Here is an 18,990-nt window from a genome sequence, read left to right as displayed (position 1 = left end):
CAATGGCTTTTTATGTGAAAACTAGACCGGAAGTGTTCCTGATGCTCCTGTTGACGGAACAGAGGCGTGAGAGCGCAGCAGCAGCCAGAGCCCACACAGACGGAAGGTTGAACATCGGATTCTCTTCATACAAACAGGTTTGTATTTGATTTAATTTGTATTCTTTTAGTTTAGTTGTAGGTCGTGAAATCGAGAGATGTTTGATGAGGCTCAATAAGGGAGGATGAATTAGCGTCGTCCATTCAAATAAATGGCTGACAAACGCGCCCATGACTTGATCTTGTCAATCAAGTCTGATAAGAGTCTGTTTCCAATGATCAGTGCGTCATATTTAGCGATGGATGGCACAGTAATGAAATCACCGGGTTGAGACGCTGTTATTTCTCCTGGCAGTGCAGTGTCACTGAGCTTCCCATGCAGCAGCGGACAGGATGCACCCGGCCTGTCGTCTGTCGCAACAGCCATCTTTTACTCTGAAATGTAGTCTCTTTTACACAGCTTTAGAAAGCTGCACCACGCCTATGGTGGCTCTGTTTGTGGAGTGTGTCTGTGAAGCCTGAGATGTGAAGCCGGTTATTGCAGCGGTATAACACTGGGAGTGTGTCTGTCACTGTTGCCTCTTTTCCACTGAGTCAGCCGCGCCATGGTTTTCAGGCGCTTTCATCAGCCTGTGTGCCGCTCCATCTAGGCCTGTGTTTAAACTCTGTGATTCCACCGTAATAATAAGATCAGTCCGAGGGAAATGGTTTTACAATATGACATAAAAACAAGAAAGTATTTCGTTTATATTCACAAAACCAAATAATTTAACTATTATTTGATTTGGTTCGTGGTGCTGTAGCAGTGAAAATTACATTCAAATTCTACCGCAATGCCTTTTAAATAAATACTGTGCCTGTCACTCAGAATCCACAGAATTTGCAGTCAACAGTTTTCTATAGGTTTTCCAAAGGAAAGTGTTGACAGTGATGTTTGTGGGTTGTCCAGAATGACCAGTGCATTGTTTCTGTAAACACAAGATGATGTAGATTTTTTTTTTACATAGCTTGTACTCATCCATGCTGTTTAATGCAACAGAAATGTAATTATTATTGCCTTTTAATTATTTGGTTAATTATGATTTATCATTCATGCATTTGTCTGGATACCAACATTGATATATAGTGAAATGCTGACATACACATGGCAGTCTCTTATAATGAGTTAAATTGACCAGTACCATGCACAGACATTTGCAGGGCAGGTGCTCACGTAGAAAAACTGATAATTGATAAATACTGGTCTCTGAATAAATAATCAACAAACCAATCTACCCTCCAAACTATAAATCAGGCTTATGTTTAGTTATAACAATCAGACTTAAAGTGCATTCTGCCCCCCCACCAGGCAGCTGGTGAACCCAAATCTGACTGAGAGTTGGAGTAAAACGGTGTGGTTTTACATCAGACGAGCTTACGTGTTGTTAAACTTAATGATGGGTTATTGCCTAAATTAGACTGGCTGTATTGAGATGTTTTAATAGTGGTTTACTTTCACAACAGAGATAAAGAATGTTGAGGCTTAGGGCAAACACTATTGTTACCTGGCTGTCCATGAAGGCAGGTCAGAGAGACGTGAAGCTACTTCGCAAGGGGCTCAATTTGTGTGCGGCTGCCGCAAGGGAAGTTGAAGAGGGAGGGTCAGGGGATAGACTCAGATGCAGTTGTCGGGCACACAACACACTTTAAATTGAGAATTGATGCCTTGGGCCAGATTTAAAAAACTAAAATATGATGTTATTAAAAGAAATTAAAAAATGCATCTTGCAAAAATGGCACTTATCTAGACAGAGGGCAAAGGGCAGGTACTTAAGCACCACCTGGAGTCTATCTGTGCACTTGCCTGATTATTGACTCACAAGACAATTGTCCCAGCCACACATGAAAATCAATATAGATACTATATTTTGGTTTCTTGATTGTAAATAAAGGGAAATACAATTTTAAATCTTTTGTCCTGCATTTTGTTAACAAAATGACCATGTCTTGTATTCTCATCCTCCCATGTTGCCAGCAAAATATCACAATAACATTGATTACACTCCTCCCATGTGTTGTAGATACCATAATGTACTATAAAGAGCTCTTGTGGCAGTTTACACATGATCTTTATTAGCCTTTTCAATGCCGACCAACCCACTACAAATAGGTTACATAACCAAACACATTTTACTCATTTAATTTTGATGTCCATTATCAGTTATGCAAGGTGCAATAGGGAGTCAAAAGAAAACATATAAGTCGCGGCATCGGTAGCGTAGTGGATAGTGCCGGTGCCCCATGTACAGAGGCGATTCCGGCCTGCGGCCCTTTGCTGTGTGTCACTCCCCACGCTCTCTCTCCCCATTTCACACACTGTCCTGTCCATTAAAGGCAAAAAGCCCATAAAAATAATCTTTAAAAGAAAACATAGAAGTTAATGTGATGGCTAAATACACACCATTCAGTTGTCAGACTGGCAGAGATTATGAATAAATTACTGACAGCATAATTGCACTAAAGGAATTGTATCATCATGGTTAAAGTTGTTCTTGGTGACTTTTTTAAAAATCGTCTTTTTCTGTTGAAGCCGCCATTATATCCTTACAGTCTATACTCAATAAAAATGGAAATGCAGCACTTTGGTTTTTGCTCCCATTTTCATGAGTTGAAAAAAACTAATACATGAGTAAACTGCATGATCATTACACAGGTGTACCATGGGATGGTCACAATAAAAGGCCACTCTAAAATATGCAGTTTGATCACACAAACACAATGCCACAGATGTCACACGTTGTGAGGGAGCATTGCATTAGCATGCAGACTGCAGAAATGTCTACCAGAGCTGTTGCAGCCATCTCCAGTGTTGTTTCAGTGAATTTGGCAGTGCATCCAACAGCAGCATCGTGCTGCTCCACTGTGGGATTTTAAACAGTATGCCAGCATCACAGAACCAAAAGAGGCATGACGGGCTTGACATTTAACACTACAGCGGCAGCTGATCTTGCTCTCTGCTTGGAGGGTAAGAAGCTCTTGGACCTCATTGTTTTCCCAATTTGTGGAAAGTGTTGGCCACTGTTCTTCTTCTTTCAGTTAGCTGCTGACTGCTATCAGCTGCTTTTTAAATCTTCTGTGGTGGGTCGCACACACAACACTTTGCCAAAACATCACAACTGTTCTCCCCGTGGTCTTGTCCTGTCGGCTGTCCTGTTTATACAGACACCATTTTGGAGCTGTTATTACCTCCTCTGGTGGATTAAAGGCAAAACCACTGTGATGCCCCATTCCATGATTCTACCCTCTACAGAAAGGCGAGGCGGAATAACAGGCATTGTAAAACAGCTATTCTCTCTCTTATTTTTTATTTTTTTTAACCAAAATACGTTTTTTGAACTGTTTGAAGCCCACCGCTGTGATATGCCATGTAAATAAATATTACATAAATAATAGTGTCGGATATGAACATTCAAACAAAAATGTGGGTCTGGTAAGGGTTAGTCTACCTTTCTGCACTGCACAGACTGTAGGGATTAGCTGTGAAACACAAGTTTAACAGTTTAAGTTGTTAAACTTATGCCTGGTCAACATTCTGCCTGTAATGTTAGACTGAGTGATGTCAACTGAAAACATTATCTGTGGCTGCGCACATCTATCATTTTTGCCATATGGATCCATGCAGATATTCAGTTACATCGCTGTGGCCCATCCAAGAAATGTTTTCTTTTAATATAGAACAGGGTCAAGTGATTTCTAATTGTGGTATTTTTTTTTCAAAGGCCAGACATTGCAACTGAAATAGAGGCCTGCATCATATGAAACTGCGCATTTGCCATACCAACTTGGCAGGGGCGAAAATCCCATTTCATAGTTGGGGGGGACAATAAACAGTAAAATTTTAGAGAATAATTCCAGGGGGGGACAAGGAAAAAAAGTTGTAGCCTGTCTTTTATACAGCATCTTTTACCGCAATTTGATGCTTTAATCTTCTCTCTATCTCTCCAACAGGCAGAGTGAATGTCTATACTAACTAAACTAAAACTAAAACTAAACATTTCCTGCAATTAAACTGGTAAACTGGTTTATAAACAGTGTGCTGTGAGATCTGCGTAATAGTCGCGCGTAATGACCGCTCCTCGTCTGCACGTCTTTGATGTTTGTCTCACTGACAGGTGGAGAGCCTACAGACAGGTACCCATTAGCTACGCTCCGTCACAACCATGCGTAATAGTCGTGCGTAATGACCGCTCCTCGTCTGCACGTCTTTCATGATTGTCTCACTGACAGGTGGAGAGCCTACAGACAGGTACCCATACGAGCTGCTCTGCCACAACCATGCGTAATAGTCGCACGTAATGACCGCTCCTTGTCAGTTAGACTGCACGTCATTCATGTTTGTCTCACTGACAGGTGGAGAGCCTACAGACAGGTACCCATTAGCTACGAGCCGCTCTGCCACTGACTGCTCTTGTCCTGTCCTCTCCTTCTTCTTTCTCTCTTGTCCTCTCTATCACTAAACTCTGAGCTTAATCATTAGCTTTTAGCTTAGCAGCACTCGTAATTGAGTAGGCTTTTGAACAATGCAGGAGAAATGTTGTAGACAGTTTATATTATCAGCCTGGGCCTGGGGCTTGTTGTAACAGTAAATGGGATGTGTTGTAACATGTGTAAGTTAAACTGTGTCTGTGTGAGTGTACATCTTACCCTGCGATGCGCAATGTGGGCAGCAGGTTCCAACCACACGCTGCTACTGCTTCCAAGCAGCCCCGCCCGTTGGAAAGAGTGTGGGATATATCACTACTAGGAATGGGAGGGGGGGACTAAATCTTTTAAGATTTAAATAGCACATTATTGCGCGATTATAATGAGCACCGCTTACATTGTGCTTTCAATAAATACTACTGCATTGTTCAAAAATTATTAATTGTGTCTCAAATGATTCTAGAGGGGTACAGCTTTACTGAAGGGGGAGTCATGTCCCCCCTGTCCCCCCCGGGATTTCCACTCCTGCAACTTGGCCAATACCAGTAGTTTGTGACTACTCATAACCCAACCTTTTGTATTTGTTTTTGAGACAAATAAATTCTTACAGTCCAAAAGCAACAGTAAAAACAGGAATTCAATGACAGTGACAGTGACAATGACAGTGCAGGCAGTGCGGTTGCACTGGGGCCCATAGGGTGGAGGGGCCCGTAGAGAGTGTGGGTCCTTGCAAGTGATTCAGATTGCCACCTTGAATTTATTCCTGTGTTCAAAGAGGAACAATGAAAAGAAGATTGTGCCTGATTTAAAAATGGTGGCACTATTTATGTCCTCAAAAAGGCAAACCCATGTACGTCATGGTTTACTCTTTTATTTTTTGTAAATAGTCAGTAGCTAGTTAAAACAAAATAATATGCTTTTTCTACATACGCTTCAAAATCTATAAATAAACTATAAAAACTATTCAATTAAATGTATGTTGATGTTGTCCAATCAAGTCTCTATTTGTGTCAAGACAATACATGCACGATAACGTGCTCTAGGGTCCATCATATTAGTGTGCACTGGGGCCCGCCGTGACGTCCTTACGCCACTGTTCTAGTTAATGTGCATTCTAGCATTATTTTACATCTTTATACATGCATTGTTTGAGCAGTGCTTACAAAATAGTAGCCATATTCACATCCCAGTGAAAAGCTCCCACTCTGTAATTCTTTCATTGAGATTCCTAGTTAAGTTGTATATAAATTCTGATAAACATTTATGAATTCTAAGTTGACTTAATGACGTTCATTTTTTAGAATTCCTTTATAATTGGATTGGACTGGCTTGTTCTCTGCACTAAAATTCTGCTCGTTAGATATTTGAAGCACTTAAATCTATATTAACTTTGCTGCTGTTGTTCAAACGATTCTGATTGAAGAGATAGTAATAGAAATATTTCTGACTGCTATTGATTTAATACTAATGTATTCTTTAATTGCATGACATAAGCTATGGATATCCTTTACTGAGTTCTTGTTAACTGTGATGTATTAATGACGCCCAGCCTTCATTTGATCACAATATGATTTATTCTGCAGCAAAATTAGATTGAATCTTCATCTAATGGCTTCTGATGGAACATTAACAGTTTGCATGTTTGTCTGACAAAGACATAAACTGAATTTCAGTTCTCTGCAGACAAAGGATGAGTCCAGAGGAACACAGAAATATGATCTATTCTCAAGAAAGTTTTGTTTTGTTTATACAGAAAAAGTATGTTTCATGTGGAATTAATATTTCCCAGAATCAACTAATGAAGTATTAGTTATTTGTCTCTTTAGAGCAGTATCAGATGAAGTCAGAGATGGGGTGCATTTTAAGCATTAAAATAGCGAATCACAAACTGCCAATGCCATGCACAGACATTTGGAGGCAGGTGCTCAAGCAAAAAAAAGGGCAAGCCCCTTATAATTATTAATAAAAAATGAAGTTACACACAATATCACATCTTTTTCTTATTTAGGCTACTTATGTAATCATTTATTTCAGTGCTCATACAGTGATGTAGACAAGAGGGTCATTTCATTTAAACATTGAAGGATTGATATATCAAATTTCCCCCCTTTGAGCCTCAAACACTTAATTTTCTGCATTCTGGTAAAGTTTTCTGCATCAATTTATGGTGGAAATGATTTGATTCATGTAAGGGAAAACAGAAAATTCAGACTGCAGGTGACAGTTCAAAATAAAAATATGATGGAATATAATGCAGTAGGCTGAGACTATTAGTCAATCTGTATTGCTTGCAGATATTTATTCTCCTGTAGATTGACTTTTCTCATTTACTGTTATCCCTGCTGAGTCAACACATGAATTACTTTGTAAAAATGAGGGACCGTGTTCTGCAGTGAGGTTTAAGTGGTTCTAGATGTACAGAGTCAATGCTGCTCTGACAAGTTTTACCTCAAAGTTCTTCAATTATATATGAAATTCATATTATTTGTATCTCTACTCAAAATGATATGATAACCAGTCATTTTGATAATAATTTGTGACAGTAAGTCAAAGAAAAAGGGCAGTGTTGAGGCACCACTTAAAGGCTTCTCAGTGGTTCTTCTCCTCTGTATTCATGAAAAGTCTCAACAGTATCCTCCACCCCAAGCTTTGCCGACACTGCCCAGCAGCAGCTTTGAGCATGCATTCAGTTATGGGTCAGGTGAGGTCTTATTATTAATGTTTGGGTCTAGTCTGTTTTTAATTTAGAGATAATTGCAGTTAACAGATTGGTTCATGTTGAGCATCAGAGAGAGAAAAATGAGAATAGATTAGACTGACCCCTGTTACTGTATTATGGATGTCATAATTTCTATGAATGAGTTTACTCACTGAGTTATTAATGGCCAATTTAACATCAGGCCAAGGGACAACAGTTAAAAATTAGCCTGTTGGCTAACACTGGCACATTTACAGTGATGTTGATGAATAACCAAAGTCACTGGTTAACAGGAGACTGGTTTGTAGCAGTGAATGTGATTATCTGTCAATATACAGGAGCACAAGGGAGAAATTTAGATACATTAAAGCAGATAGATTTACATTATGGATCAATCTGCAAAACTGATTGTTTGGTCTATAAAAGTTTTAGTAAAACATAACCATTACAATTTCTCCAAAACCCAAAGATATCTCATTTAAAATAGTGCAAAACAGAAAAAAAATCATCACATTGCAGAAGTTTGCTAGTTTCCTTGATAAGACAATTAAGGGATTATATTATTATTATAAGTTTTTCTAAACTGTGTCAGTGTTTTAATTTGTGAAACAAAGTAAAATAATGATGTCATACAGAGTTTAGCAGACATCAAACACCATCTGCACATTGATACAGTGATATTTTATCCAGATGAAGAACACGCTATTATACATACATATGTCCTATCGCTAACACAGACTACACCAGTAAATCCAGTATTGGTCATGAAATCAGTTGTATCTATTTATGAACTGCTGAACAAAGTGAGGTCTGAAGACCACATTTTTGGTTTGATGAATCACTTTGACAGACAGACTGATGTCTGATTCACACTGGACAGGCATCATCAAGCATCAAGCATCATGAAGCACACTGATTTTCAGTAGAGGGCTGCCTGCTTGCTTTCGGCGCTCATTTTAACTGACTGGGCCATTCACAATGGACACAGCACAGTGCCAAGCGCCCTGGTTGGCTCATGATCTGCAGTGGCAGTTTCGGCATCTGGTCTATTTTTTACGCAAGTGAATCTGGCAGGAAAACACATTGATAATCAATTTTGAATGATATAAAGGATATATATCAGATATTACATACATAATCTGATTATGATAAATGATAGAATATGCCTCCCATGCTTCCACATATTTTAAGAAGAGAGCGAGAGAGACTAGTGGACACACACTCACATGCACACACAAGCAGACAGATACACCTTTTCCACCAAAATAAGCGTGTGTAGGCAGATTTTTTTAAAACATGGGTAAACCCACTAAAGCTAGGCTGTAAACTCCTTTCCTGCTGCCAGTAGACCAGGGCTGTGTACACAGCTCTGCATCATGCCTTTTTGTGTGGGTTTTTTTGTTTTGTTTTTGTTTTTTTGGTGTGTCACGCACAACATACAGACAGGCCGGAAAACAGGTTAGTGGACAGCAGCGTGGAGGTGGTTACTTCTTTTTATTTATCTCTTACTTATTCAGTTTATCTTTCAAACTTGGTGAAGACTAATTTGGATTGATGTTTGAGTGCTGCCTGAGTTGAGACGGACAGTATTTGTAGTGACGCGTCTTTTTATTTAGATGGTTAAGGGGCTAAAATTAGTGCATTCACGTGGGTGTTGTGTTTCCATCAATGCTGATCAGAGCCGGAGCTCTGACTGCCACAGTTGTGACTGCTGTGGAGTCATTTGACCCAGGTTTGAATGCCAATTGAAAACTTTCCCATTACATTAAAAAGCCAGATGTTAGTGGGCATTAGCTGATTTTTTGTGCAGTGGCAAAAGTGCTAGAGACAAAGCTCCATGTGTGATTTAAACATAGCAGAGAGCAGAATCACTTGCTGACCTGCACAGAGAAATGCACTTCTGGGGCAACCGCTAGCTCACCTGGTAGAGTGTGCGCTCCATATAGGTTGAGGCCTGTGCAGCAGCTCGGGTGCAACTCTGACCTGTGGCCCTTTGCTGTATGTCATCCCCGCTCTCTCTCCCAACCATCCTGTCTATTTCCAGCTGTCCTGTCATTAAAAAGGCAAAAAGAAATGCGCTTCTGATGTGAACTGCCAGGTGGCTGCTGATGGATGGCTGCGCGACAGTGTACAAGATCTGGGCACCTCCGCGTCCAGTGTGAACTCAGTGTGACATTCTCAGATATTCCAAGTCCATCAGTGCTGCAGACTGCATTTCACCAGAGCTGTCTGCTGTGAAATCTTTATCTCTGATTTGTAACTGGGCTGCTTTGATTTGTGTGTGTGTGTGTGTGTGTGTGTGTGCGTGCGTGCGTGCGTGCGTGTGTGAATTCCACCACAATCATAATATCCCTAATAAAAAGCTCATTAAAATCTATGAAGTATACAGTTTGTGACAGTTAGAGGAGAAGTAAAGATTCTTCAAGTTAGGACTGATCTGTTCATTTAGGAGCAACTTAATCTCATAGCTCAAAGGAATACTTCACCTGCAAGATGACCATTTGTATATAAATTACTCATCATGTGCTACCTTGAATTTATGAAATAGCTCTTATTTTTTGCATGCCTCCACAGTGACTGTAGAATTCAAAATAGGCGAACATTCTTCATGAATCGAGGTCTCCATATTTGATTACAGCAAAACTATATCAAAACACCTGTTTACAAACTTAAACAAAACACTTTTTTGCTAAAACATTAAGAATTAAAACATGTCATTACAAGAAGTCTCATCACATGTGTGTGACTGCACACACGTGTTTGATCTCTCAGCCCATGCTTAGGCACAAAAGCAGCAATGTTTTATATCTTAAGGTTTTAGTGAACATGTATGTGTTTAGGAAGCATTGAGCACAGAGAGGGGTTCTGAACTATGTACTTTTAGGGGTACCAACCAAATTATGTCGCTACTACTGTGTACTGATTTACGTTAAATCTGTCTGTGCCAAATGTCAGTACCTCAAAGTGCATTTGGGTTGGAGCAGAGGAGCTGCAATTCAGTCTACTATGTCACCCTGCAGCTTGTTCAAAATCATCATCAGTCATCCATTAGTTGGAAGATCGGAAGTTCAATCCCCGGCTCCTCCGGTCCGCATGTCTAAGTGTTCTTGGGTAAGATACTGTACCCAAAGTGCTCCTGATGGTTGTTCCATCGGTGTGTGAGTGTGTGTAAATGGTTACTGAGTAGCAGATGGCACCTTGTACACAGTGTGTGTAAATGGGTGAATGTGGCATGTAGTGTAAACACCAATCTGACAGTATCCAATCAAGTTGCAGAAGAGAACCATAAAGAACAACTGTTACCTTACTGAGTGCAAGTTGGAAAAAAAAATATACCAAGGATAGTTTCATTCAATCTAGGACCCCATGAACACTGCTCAGCCTTGCAGCCAATTTCCCCCAGTGGTCACTCATGGTATTGCAGCAAAAGCATTTTCCTCATAGACCACCATTTTAAAAGGAATGTCTGTAAAACTGTTGACAGGACACCTCCAACTGCAAACACGGAGTTATGACTCTTTCTATAGTTAATTTTTGATCCATGGAAGTTTCATATTTATAAAACTTTCCTGGAGCCAAGTAAGCAATTTAAAAATCTGTGATGTCATCACAATGTAAAGTCTATGAGCTGAGTAAGAACTTGCAGCTGGGATATGCGCCAGGCGAGCAACTCCACTGAAATGAAAAGATGCAGTTTGAAAATTACAGATGGAGATGCAACAACTTGCAACAAACTACACATTTGGAAAAAGCCTTCACGCTTTTTGTAAATCTAATATATTTTTTCTTTGTGGTTAAAATGGCATTCAATTTGGTGAAAAGGTTATTATGGCTTGTGTGGAACTGAGGTCTTGGGACTCCACTCGGAACTTGCCTATCTTGACTTGAGAACTGACTGCAAAGACTTAAGACTTACTTGTGACTTGCAAAACAATGACTTGGGCCCACCTCTGGTAAATGAGATACAAATGGTCATTTTGTTGGTGAAGTATTCCTTTAACATGTTAAGTAAATATGGCTTTTGAGTGCTTTGTTTAACTTCTGTATCGGTCTCAGACAAAAGAGTGGCTCAACTGATGTTTTTTTCTCCACCTCTCATCAGTCAGGATATGTCTGTAAGGATGGAAATGGATATCAGTGGAGTGTCAAGGACACACGTCTCCATTCTTCCTGCAGCTGAAATCAAAGCCACATTGAAACCAGAAGCAGAGAGACCTCGCTGTGCCAGCACCCCATGTTCACCCATCAGAGGTACTGTTGCAGGATACCAGATCCTCCACATGGACTCAAACTATCTGGTAGGCTTCACCACTGGTGAGGAGCTGCTCAAGCTGGCCCACAAGTGGTCAGAGGGCACTCCAGAGAAGGGCTCTGTATCAGAGGCCATGTCCAGCTCCATCCAGAGCACTGTCCCAAAGTCTGTGGACTTGGGTATCCACCGCTCTTCACGAATCTGCAAAGGCAAAAGTCGCTACTACCAACCCTACGACATTCCTGCTGCCAATGGGCGAAGACGGAGGCGTATGCCCAGCTCTAGCGACACGTTCCTTAGGTCCCTGGCCAACGGGGAGCCTGGTAGGGGTCTACATGCGCCACTCCCTCTCTGTCTGCTTAAAGGGAAGAGGGCTCAGTCCAAGTCTCTGGACTACCTTAATCTGGACAAAATAAGCATTAAAGAGTCATCAGACACTGAAGTGTTACAGTACCAACTGCAGCACCTCACCCTGCGAGGGGAGCGCATGTTTACCAGGAACAAGACATGAAAGCACAGTGGAAGGCTGTTTTGTTTTTTTTTTTAGGCGTCTTTCACCCTTTTGGGGATTTAGGTGCTATTTCCAGCTTGGGTTCTTTCTACTCAGATTACAAGTTGTTCTCTCAGAGGGCAGTCTGATAATCTTGTTATATTATTAACTGGGGGGTTTACCTTGTACTGTACACATAATGTTGTGAAGAAAATCCTCCAATCACTCCTCACATTGTAATGAGGTTGTTGAGATTTAAAATGTGAATTATATAAATTTAGCAATAACTAGTGAACCTATTTATTGACAGTGTTGTGTGTTTGTACTGGTCAGAGACACACTAATATATCAGTTTACAGCTGATGAAAGCACATATCCCATACTGTATCAGCTTTAAAATGCACCATCGCTATCGGTCCAATAAGAGTTTTCTGTGAGGAGTCGTGTTAGTGGAAGTTTTGTGATTTTTTTCTCCAGATTATGACACTACATACAACTGTCAAATTAGCAAGATAATACATTGACTACGTTGCTAATTTATTGATTTATTGCTGTTGGAAAATATCATTGTGTTTTTAACTTCTTATTTACCAGGAGAAAGATGTGTGTAAAAAAAACAACTCAGTGATACTCACCTGTTAAAGTAAAGGTAAAGCTGTGTTAATTAAAGTCCATCTTAATACAGCACTACCAGGACATATGTACATTTAAAGAGTTATTGTTTGTTCTAATCATTTCCTCTTTCCATACTTATGCTAAAGTGATCCCTCCCTCTTTTATAATACATTAATTTTTCTTGGCATGACATGCAATGTCTGCCAGTCAGACAACCAGGGACTTTTCAATTACATTATCAACTCCCCAGACCACTTGTCACCAGGAGACCCCAAAAGCAGTGGCATGGTGTGACTTTTCCTCTAGGTTACAGCTCTATGGGTAGCTTTGTGTATTTTGGAGGTTTTTATGGCAGCATATGCCAGCAATAGCCGTGGCTGGAGGCGTCAAGTTTACGAGTTTTCTGTCCATACATCTGTATGCCTGTATGTTTTATTTTTATTGTTTTTAACTCATGTTTAGCCATTCTATGTCCGTCCCATTCTCCTGAACACTTTCAGGGAATTTCTTCAAATTTGTCACAAACGTCCACTTGGACTTAATGATGAACTGATTAAAATTTGATGGTCATAGGTCAAAAGTTACAGTGACCTCATCAGTTTAATTCTTGTGAATGCAATATCGCAAGAATACCTTGAGGGAAATTCTTCAAATTTGGCACAAACGTCCATTTAAACTTAAGGATGAACTGATTAGATTTTGGTTGTCAAAAGTCAAGGTCACTGTGCCTTTGTCTCTGTCTCATTCTTGTGAATGCGGTATCTCAAGAAGGCCCTCAGGGAGTCTCCTCAAATTTGGCACAAGCATCCACTTGGAATTAAGGATGTACTGATTACAATTTGGTGGTTGAAGGTCAAAGGTCAAGATCACTGTAGCCTCACAAAACATGTTTTCAGTCATAACTTAAGAATTCATGTGCTAATTATGACAAAATTTAAAACAAATGTCTAATAGTATAAAATGGTGAAATGATGACATTTAATATGCAAAAGGTCAAAGGTCAACTTCACTCTGACATCATAATGTTAAGCAAAAACACTTCTGGCCATTATTGAACGTCATACCTCAGGAACAGAAGGGGTGACAAATGTTCAGACACTTTATCGGTGACACACATCTTAAAAATGTGCTGATTGTATAGATCTTCTGTGCTGTCAGTTTGAAGATGTGTGTGAAGCATCCCTAATTTACAATATGTAGCTTCCATGCAGTATCATTCATATTTCAACTGTCATAGCTGCATATGAGTCCGGATGTTTGCGGAGGCTTACGACTGCAAGGCAGTAATTCTAGTTGTATTTTGAAAGATAAGTATTTTAAAAGTATTTCTCATGTCACAGAAACCACTGAGAGGGAAATTTGTTTTTTGGATGTTATTATACTGTCTGTGATGTGATGGTGTTTTTTGTTCAGTACTCTGTACAGACCTGAAACCTGCCTGCCTGTTCTCATTCCCACCTCTCTGAAGCTCTAATAATAACCTTATATTTTTAGGTTCATAAAATGTACCCAGATTCACAAATATATGTTGGATATTTCTACAGATATTTCTGTAATCTTAAATCGCCTTGCTGTGGGTTGTTCTGAAGCCGGTGGTTGACCAGCCTGGTCAAGTAGCATTCTAGTCACTACAGTGATGCCAGATTGGTACAAAAACATATTTTTTAGCTAAAAAAGAGTTTTAATGTTGAAGAAAATTAAAGGAAAATGTCTGGACAATAACAAACTAGGGCAAAATATTATCAACCCACCCGAGCTAATTTTAACAGACATAATCCATCCTAAGCCACTGAGTTGGGTGAAAGACAAGTCTTGGGTGTAATATTTTACACCTCAGATCCCATTATTTTTGGCATGTGTTGTCAATCAACAAAAAAAACACCTGGAAAAACTGAACATATTACACATATACCGCCATTGGGCTGAGAAAAGTGCACCCTTTAGCAGACAGCACTTTTTATTAGTCATTACATGATTCTGTAATAATGTTAGGAATTCTGTGAGAGTGACAACTTAAATATTTTACACATACAACACAACAAGTTGGCTCAGGAGTAAAAGTGGGTCGTCCACTAACCAGAAGATCAGGGTTTGATCCCTGGCTCCTCCAGTCCAGGAGAGGCAGGACCCCGACACCCTTAATGGACCCCACGCCACTGCCTAAACCAATCCCTTCCTAACGTGACTACTCTGTAAAAGATTGGGGAGAGAAATTATTTTCCAATTTGTCATTTTGGCTTTAGGACTGTTGAATTTCATCTCTTAAAGTTAGTGGCACAACAGGGATCACTTCATTGCTCGTATGGACAGGACAATACCTCTGTCAGTGTATGTATGATGCCATATTTGTACTGTATTAAGATTTGACTTGAAAAAATCCTCACTATCAAACAGTAAACTTCTCAAGTTTAAAAGGTGGATGTTGTAAGTGGATCCTTTACAGAGAACAGCAACTTTAATCATTGTTGGTAACAGAAGGGACCAGTTTACATGTTGGAAGTTAAGAAAACATCTGTGAAAACTTTTAAAAGTACTCCCACAGTATCATCCACCACAGATGGAGAGTGAGAGTTCCTCTGCAGAACCCAGACTGATAGAAGAATATAAGTTGAGTATCACTTCAGTCTTTTTTGCATCTGTTTATTGATTATTGTTGGCAAACATGTGTTGGGAATATGTTGCCTTTAGAAAACCATTTTGGTGCATTTTTAGTTTTGTACATTGGTTATAGGCACACAAAACTGTATTTTTGAGGTGTGTCTTTTTAATGAGTGTGTATGTTCCCCCTACAGCTGGTTATGGATGTGTTCCCAATGCCTCTATTGCAGAAAAATTGTTTTGTGCAGCTGATTGCACTGTTGGATATCTACGACAGACTGCCTCTGGAAACGTCAGTGCACCTTGATAACATCACCTTCATGGCACCAATTAGGCATTCACACTAAACACTGCAATATTGTACATAAGCAAGCCATGTGAACTCTTACAGTCTTACAGTGGGAAAACCTGTACCCCCCTTGAGTTTTTGCACCATTTATTGAGCATTTCAAAGGTTGATTAGGGCAACTAACAATTATTTTCTTTCTTTCTTCTAATAGAGTGCCGAAGTCACGCCCCTTCTGGTAGAACTCATGGGACCTTAGATCAGAAAAAATATGAATGGCAGTGAATGAGGAGAGAAATATTATCTTTTGTTCCCGTTTGAGTTGTGACATGAAATCTAAATATGTTGTTAATGAATTTAAAACATACATTTTAAGGTCAAGAAAGTCATACTTTGTGGTAAAACTGTTGAGATATAAGCTTTTTAATTAGAAAGACTCAAGAGTACACAGGAGGAGGTCGCGTATGTGACGTCATAGCTTTCGCTCGCTTCCTGCAGCTTGGCCTCCCCGCTGAAATTCCACTGTTTTATGATTAATCGATTTATGATTGAAGATGTCTGTGTGTTTTGTGCCAGGTTGCAGTCACTCCAAGCAGCTCACATACGCGACTGCCTCCTGTGTAGTCTTTCTAATTACGTTTTTTCAAAAGCTTATATCTCAACAGTTTTACCACAAAGTATGATTTTCTTGACCTTAAAATTTATGTTTTAAATTGATTAACAACATATTTGGATTTCATGTCACAACTCAAACGGGACCAAAAGATAATATTTCTCTCCTCATTCACTGCCATTCATATTTTTTCCGATCTAAGGTCCCATGAGCTTCACCGGAAGGGGCGTGACTTCGGCACTCTATCTGTTGATTATTTCTTCGATTAGTAGACCAATCGTTTTATCGAAAAATGGGTTAAAATGTTGAAAAATGTTGGCCTGTCCCTCCCAAACCCCAAAATGATGTCATCTAATGTCTTGTTTCGTACTCACGCAAAAGGGTTTTAGTTCACCGTCATGGGAGAGTGTGTAAAGCTGCCAATATCTGAACGTACGAAGCTGCAATAAGAGTATTTTGGGGTACTTTAATAGTACTTTTCTATGAAAAATGACTCAAACAGATTAGTCGACTACTAAAATAGTCACCAATTATTTTAATAGTCGATTAGTCATCGATTAGTCGACTAATCGTTGCAGCCCTAGTCTCCATCTGCTGGTGGGCCATCATGATAAGAGCATGTATGTATAATATGATATTAATTCCACTACAGAAGAGACTGTATGATCACTGAAATATAGCGCTGTCATTATTGGTTATCAGCCAAATAATTTGTTATATATCAGCATACCTGATATCAGCAAAAAATCCAATATCATGCTTCCCTATAAAATACTGTACATGAAACACTGTATTTTCATCACATTTTCAACAGTGTTTTTGTTTGTTTGACATTTGAGTGGAGCTCTTTAATTATACCATCCCTTTGTGCTTTCTTCAATGGTTTTAATTGCACCAGACTGAAAAATTAGTACCACCAATGTTTTGTCTTGATATTTGCAGAACAGCAGTGGATGGAAGCACAAAATATTTCACCATATCTTTTGCTGATTTGGACGGGCCACAATTAAAGTGTCATTCTACAATGTGGGCCTCTTGTACATGTTGGGTGGAAATATTCTTTTGCTTTATTTGTTGAGCTCACTTTATTTATTTTAGTTATTTTCTTAGTTGAGAGGCTAATTGATAAGGTGAGAGTACAATTTTCTATTTGTGTAACTGCGTCATGGGGCTGCACAGTATAGTGCAGTAGTTAGCACTGTCACCTCACAGCAAGAGGGTTCTGGGTTCTCCCCATGGCAGCGTTGGCTTCCTCCCACAGCCCAGAAACATGCAGGTTGAGTTAATCGGTGACTCTAAATTTCCTGTAGGTGTAAATGTGAGCGTGAATGGCTGTTTCCATTGGTCGGCCCTGTGATAGTCTGACGACATATTCAGGGTGTACCCCATCTCTCGTCCAATGACAGCTGGGATAGGCTCCAGCTCTCTGTGGCCCTTAACAAGATAAATGGTCAAGGATAATGAATAAGTGAATGAATAGCATGGGTGTCCTTAAATGCTGTTGTATTGGGAACTACTGTAAAGGCTACTGTTGTTAATTATGTAAATTAGCATCAATGTCATGTTACTTATGATGAGGATCATATCACAGATATGAGAAGTAAAAATTAGGAGCTGACTTAAGCTGAATGCTACTGTCTGAGACATTTCTTGGTACCAAATAGGTGTAAATAAAGCCACATGTAAACAGGCTATTGTGGGGTGGGGATTTTGCATATCACATACAAATAATGGAAATGTTCAACAGCTACTAACAATAAAACCAATAGTGGCTAAAAGTAGCTACTACTGCCAAACAAATGATTTTATTCTCTGACATTTGAAAACTTTGTTCTCAAACTCAAGGGGTGTGCAAACCATTCCACTATGTACTGTATGTAAAGTCACTCTTATGCACTTCTATTGATTCCTTAAGCCAAACGGAAAATGTACACTTGATGTTAACCAATGACTGTTAGATGATTAAAGCTTATTTCAAACAGATTTCTGAGACGATCAGAAGGAAGCATACAGTGTTTTGTTTCTGTCTGAGAGGGAGATCACATCCCTGAATAAATACCTTGGAGTGGTTTAAGCTAAAAGGTGATGATCACTAAACATTGCTGTGCAGTATGAACAGTTAATGGTTCTGTTGTTATGATGAGAAAACATGAAGTGTTAATCATCTTAAAAAAAATTAAACATGTTTTCAAGTCAATGCAAAGTTTAATATAAAATACAAAGCCACTAAGTACCAAGAGTTAAAGGCCCTGAAAACCAAAATTTTCAATCAGCTTAGGACGGGGCCTTACATTAAAGGGATAGTGCACCCAAAAATGAAAATTCAGCCATTATCTACTCACCCTCATGCCGAGGGAGGCTCTGGTGAAGTTTGCGGAGATCCAAGGGGAGAGGGGGTAGCAACACAACTCCACCCAAGGCTGATGGCGCCCCAGATTAAAACGTCCAAAAACACATAATCGAAACCACAAAATATCTCCATACTGCTCGTCCGTAGTGATCCAAGTGTCCTGAAGTGTACAGAGAGGCAGTGAAAGCTACAGGCTACAATGAGGCTAAAAACAGAGTTCAAATGACGTTTTGCCAAACAACTTTTTATGTCGGGGCTTCAGGACACTTGGATCCATATGACAAACAGAAAGTATTGCATGGGGTCCCGAGGACCACGTATGAGCATTCAGAGGGCGGTCCCGAAGACCTTGGGTGTTCGTGCATACAGCATTGAGGTCCCACAGACCGTGATTGTGCATTTGCGTGAGGTCCCCAAGACCATGTAAATGACTGAGCAGCATGATAAAGACAAGCAAGCATCTATCATTTAGATACTAAATGCATCTCTCTCAACAATAAGTGGACCAAGATTATTGTAGTGTAGTGGGTCCTTTATGATAAATGCCCTACCACTGTACTGGACGAGTGTCACTACAAGGATTAGAGAT

At 39.7% G+C, this 18,990-nt stretch overlaps 1 protein-coding gene across 1 annotated transcript; it reads left to right on the top strand.

The window, feature by feature from the left end:
* Positions 1 to 44: 44 nt before the first annotated feature.
* On the top strand, positions 45 to 14,262 carry macir (macrophage immunometabolism regulator). Its single transcript, XM_033646517.2, has 2 exons — positions 45 to 137; positions 11,300 to 14,262. Exon 2 carries the CDS (start codon positions 11,307 to 11,309, stop codon positions 11,958 to 11,960), a length of 654 nt encoding a protein of 217 aa, XP_033502408.1. The 5' UTR covers positions 45 to 137; positions 11,300 to 11,306; the 3' UTR covers positions 11,961 to 14,262.
* Positions 14,263 to 18,990: the final 4,728 nt, after the last annotated feature.

The sequence above is a fragment of the Epinephelus lanceolatus genome, chromosome 19, assembly GCF_041903045.1.
Source record: "Epinephelus lanceolatus isolate andai-2023 chromosome 19, ASM4190304v1, whole genome shotgun sequence".
Classification (NCBI taxonomy): Eukaryota; Metazoa; Chordata; class Actinopteri; order Perciformes; family Serranidae; genus Epinephelus; species Epinephelus lanceolatus.
This window is presented reverse-complemented; position numbering and strand designations above follow the sequence as displayed.

Coding starts and splice junctions, on each gene's coding strand:
- macir (XM_033646517.2), top strand. CDS start 11,307: ATGTCTGTAAGGATGGAAATGGATATCAGTGGAGTGTCAAGGACACAC.